General features: G+C 37.5%; 1 protein-coding gene across 3 annotated transcripts; it reads right to left on the bottom strand.

Moving 5' to 3' along the window:
- Nucleotides 1–754: 754 nt before the first annotated feature.
- On the bottom strand, nt 755–2221 carry LOC140977362 (uncharacterized). Of its 3 annotated transcripts, none has more exons than XM_073442093.1 (4): nt 2045–2221; nt 1547–1802; nt 1400–1452; nt 755–1202 (listed from the first exon to the last, which is right to left on the bottom strand). In XM_073442093.1, exons 2-4 carry the CDS (start codon nt 1750–1752, stop codon nt 901–903), a joined length of 561 nt encoding a protein of 186 aa, XP_073298194.1. In that variant the 5' UTR covers nt 1753–1802; nt 2045–2221; the 3' UTR covers nt 755–900. The 3 variants fall into 3 exon arrangements, with proteins under 3 accessions (XP_073298194.1, XP_073298193.1, XP_073298192.1); XM_073442092.1 differs by having other exon boundaries at nt 1547–1799; nt 2045–2135; XM_073442091.1 differs by lacking the exon at nt 2045–2221 and having other exon boundaries at nt 1547–2024.
- Nucleotides 2222–2499: the final 278 nt, after the last annotated feature.

The raw sequence follows: 2499 nt of genomic DNA, 5'->3' as shown, positions 1-2499 counted from the left end.
TAATAAAATGGTTTTTGGTGTATACTATGCTACGAGGCTGGTCGTTTCAGTTGTTTGATTGTTAAACGACGCCGGTGTCAAATCCCGAGTTTCGGGGCGTGACATAATCGAACTTAGTCCTAAAGATAAAAGGCTTCAACTTGAAGCAGATATGGCGAGGATTCCATCAGAAATACAAATGCTACACCCCTCAGATAAATTCCGCAGCCCTATAATAAAGGAGCGTGAGGTTGAAAATTTATCTCAAACGAAAGGTTTACACCTGTGCTCTGAGAATTTCAGCATGTGGGACAAACTAATAGAAGACAACGTAAATTATGGGGAAGAAGAAGGAGAAGAATGGGCCAAGCAACAAAACGATATTGTTCAAGGATTAGAGAAATCTAATTCCGAATTCGATCCGTTCAATTCAAAGGTATGATTTTGTCGAAGCCCTCTCAAGCATATCATTCCTTTTACACCATCCCTCATTTCTTGAGTGTGTGATGCAGGGGGACAAATGAGAAAAGCCACTGGAGTTTCTGATACGTTAATTGTTACTCCACATGTAGGATTGATGATGGAAGGAGCACGACCGTACCATAAATAAGATGCGGGATGGCAGTGTGATTCTTGCTTTCTGCAAAAAACTTGTGCTATTCTTCAAGTATAGTTTCCTAGGTTTCCAGTTTACTCTTTCCAAACAAGGATGGCAAGGTCACCTGTCGAGTCTGAAGGGTTCATAAGGCTGATCATTATGTAGCGGTAAGTAGCATATGTGTAGTACATGTAAATATCACTTGTGTCCAAACAAACTAAGATTCTGTGTAAATATTGCACTGGGATGCAATAAACAAATAGTACATGCATGACCAAAAATTTCCAAGAATGCTACTCTAAAAATGTGCTGCATCGATTAATTCATTCATCCTTGTTACGACTTCGAGGGGAGCACAACTTCTCCAACCCTCTGCCTAAAGATACTGATAATCCACCTTCTTTCTTTGGTGAGGAAACAACATTCCTTGTATCCCTTTTAGGATGGATTGTCTGAATAAGGGCTTCGATTTCCTCCTTTGCTCGTTCAAACACATTTGGACCTTTGACTTCACTGATAGGGGTATTCTCATCAATATCATCACTCCGTCCATGAGTTTCTTTGTGATGGTTGTGTGCTGATTTCTCTATGTGCTTTAGCGATTCAATATCTTCTTTGGTTTTCTCTGCAAGGTTTGGTGAAATGATAAACTTTTTACTTATGTAGAAACATAGCATTCTGGTTGAAAATATTGATTTCAAACTATTCGAAGGTGCAGTATCAAAGGAAAGATTACAAGAACATATTGCAACGATACATAAACAAGTTCCATGCCCCCACTCTAAAGTTTCTAAATATGATCATAATTTTCATGATTCATACCTGAAATCAAATCTACTACCTGACATTTCGAATCATCATCTGCATCGCAATGCCTACAAATTATCCTAGTTTGTTAATAACTGAAGCATGGCTGTAACGCTTTCTCGTTGAGAAATCATTTCAAACAAAAGGAGAGCATTTCCTCACCTAGTTTCATTGTTCAAAGGCGAATGTTGACTTCTTGATCCCTTCTTTGGATGAATTGCTTCTGCAAGAGCCTCGAATTCCTCCTTCGCCCTTTCAAACACATTAGGAGCCTTAACATCACTCATAGATGTATTCTCATCAACGCCATAATTCAATCCATGCGTTTCCTTATGATGATGTTTGTCGTTTTGAAAAACTGCATCCATATTTTCTTTCACTCTCTCGAATACATCGGGTGCTTTCACATCTTTTCCTGCTGGCATGGGACAAAATCAGAAAATCTGATTAAAAAAATTTAAATCAAGGGTTCCATCCCTGGTGCCCACAATTGAGAAATTTTCCAAAAAGAAAAGAGAAAAGCAAAAGGGTTGATTTATTTAGCTTAATTTCTCGGAAAACCAACATGATCCACAACAACAATCATAATTCCTCGGGGAAAATTGATACAGAAGGAGTAAATAACAGAAGGACGAATCAGAAGAGATATAAAGTGAATACCTTATTCAGCCCTTCCCATGGAAAGATTAATGGCAGTTTCTGCGATTTGGGGAGAATAAGGAATCATTGACGCGGGATGCCACCATTGAAAAGGCTGCGCTTGAGCCTACCAAAAGTAGCAATTGCGCGCCGCACGTACTGTCCCCTCCGTACGTGTGCTTGAGATACATATCTGCGTATATCTTTGGAAAAAAAATTACGAATAATAAAGTACTCCATTTGGCAATTTTTTTATATATTATATATATAGCGTAGAACCGATTGAATAGAAATATAGAATGTTTAGGTAATTGCTTGAAAAATATTTATCAGTTTATTTCCTGAAAATTGAATTATAACTAGATTTTTAATTAAAACTAGTTATTCTGCACGTGCGATGCGTGTGTATAGTTTTTTTTATAATTACTGAAGAACTAAAGTGAAATTTGACAAATTATCGAAAGACTAAAGTGTTA

The sequence above is a fragment of the Primulina huaijiensis genome, chromosome 5 (genome assembly GCF_012295235.1).
Source record: "Primulina huaijiensis isolate GDHJ02 chromosome 5, ASM1229523v2, whole genome shotgun sequence".
In the NCBI taxonomy this organism is placed as follows: domain Eukaryota; kingdom Viridiplantae; phylum Streptophyta; class Magnoliopsida; order Lamiales; family Gesneriaceae; genus Primulina; species Primulina huaijiensis.
Note: the sequence above shows the minus strand (reverse complement) of the source record. Positions and strands in the feature narration are given on the sequence as shown.

Bases quoted from the DNA above. Each gene is read 5' to 3' on its own strand.
- LOC140977362 (XM_073442091.1), bottom strand. From the start codon at position 1,809: ATGCCAGCAGGAAAAGATGTGAAAGCACCCGATGTATTCGAGAGAGTG. The intron at 1,453-1,546 runs GTGAGGAAATGC...GATAATTTGTAG, and splicing joins CCTTTGAACAATGAAACTAG to GCATTGCGATGCAGATGATG. The intron at 1,203-1,399 runs GTATGAATCATG...CAAACCTTGCAG, and splicing joins GGTAGTAGATTTGATTTCAG to AGAAAACCAAAGAAGATATT.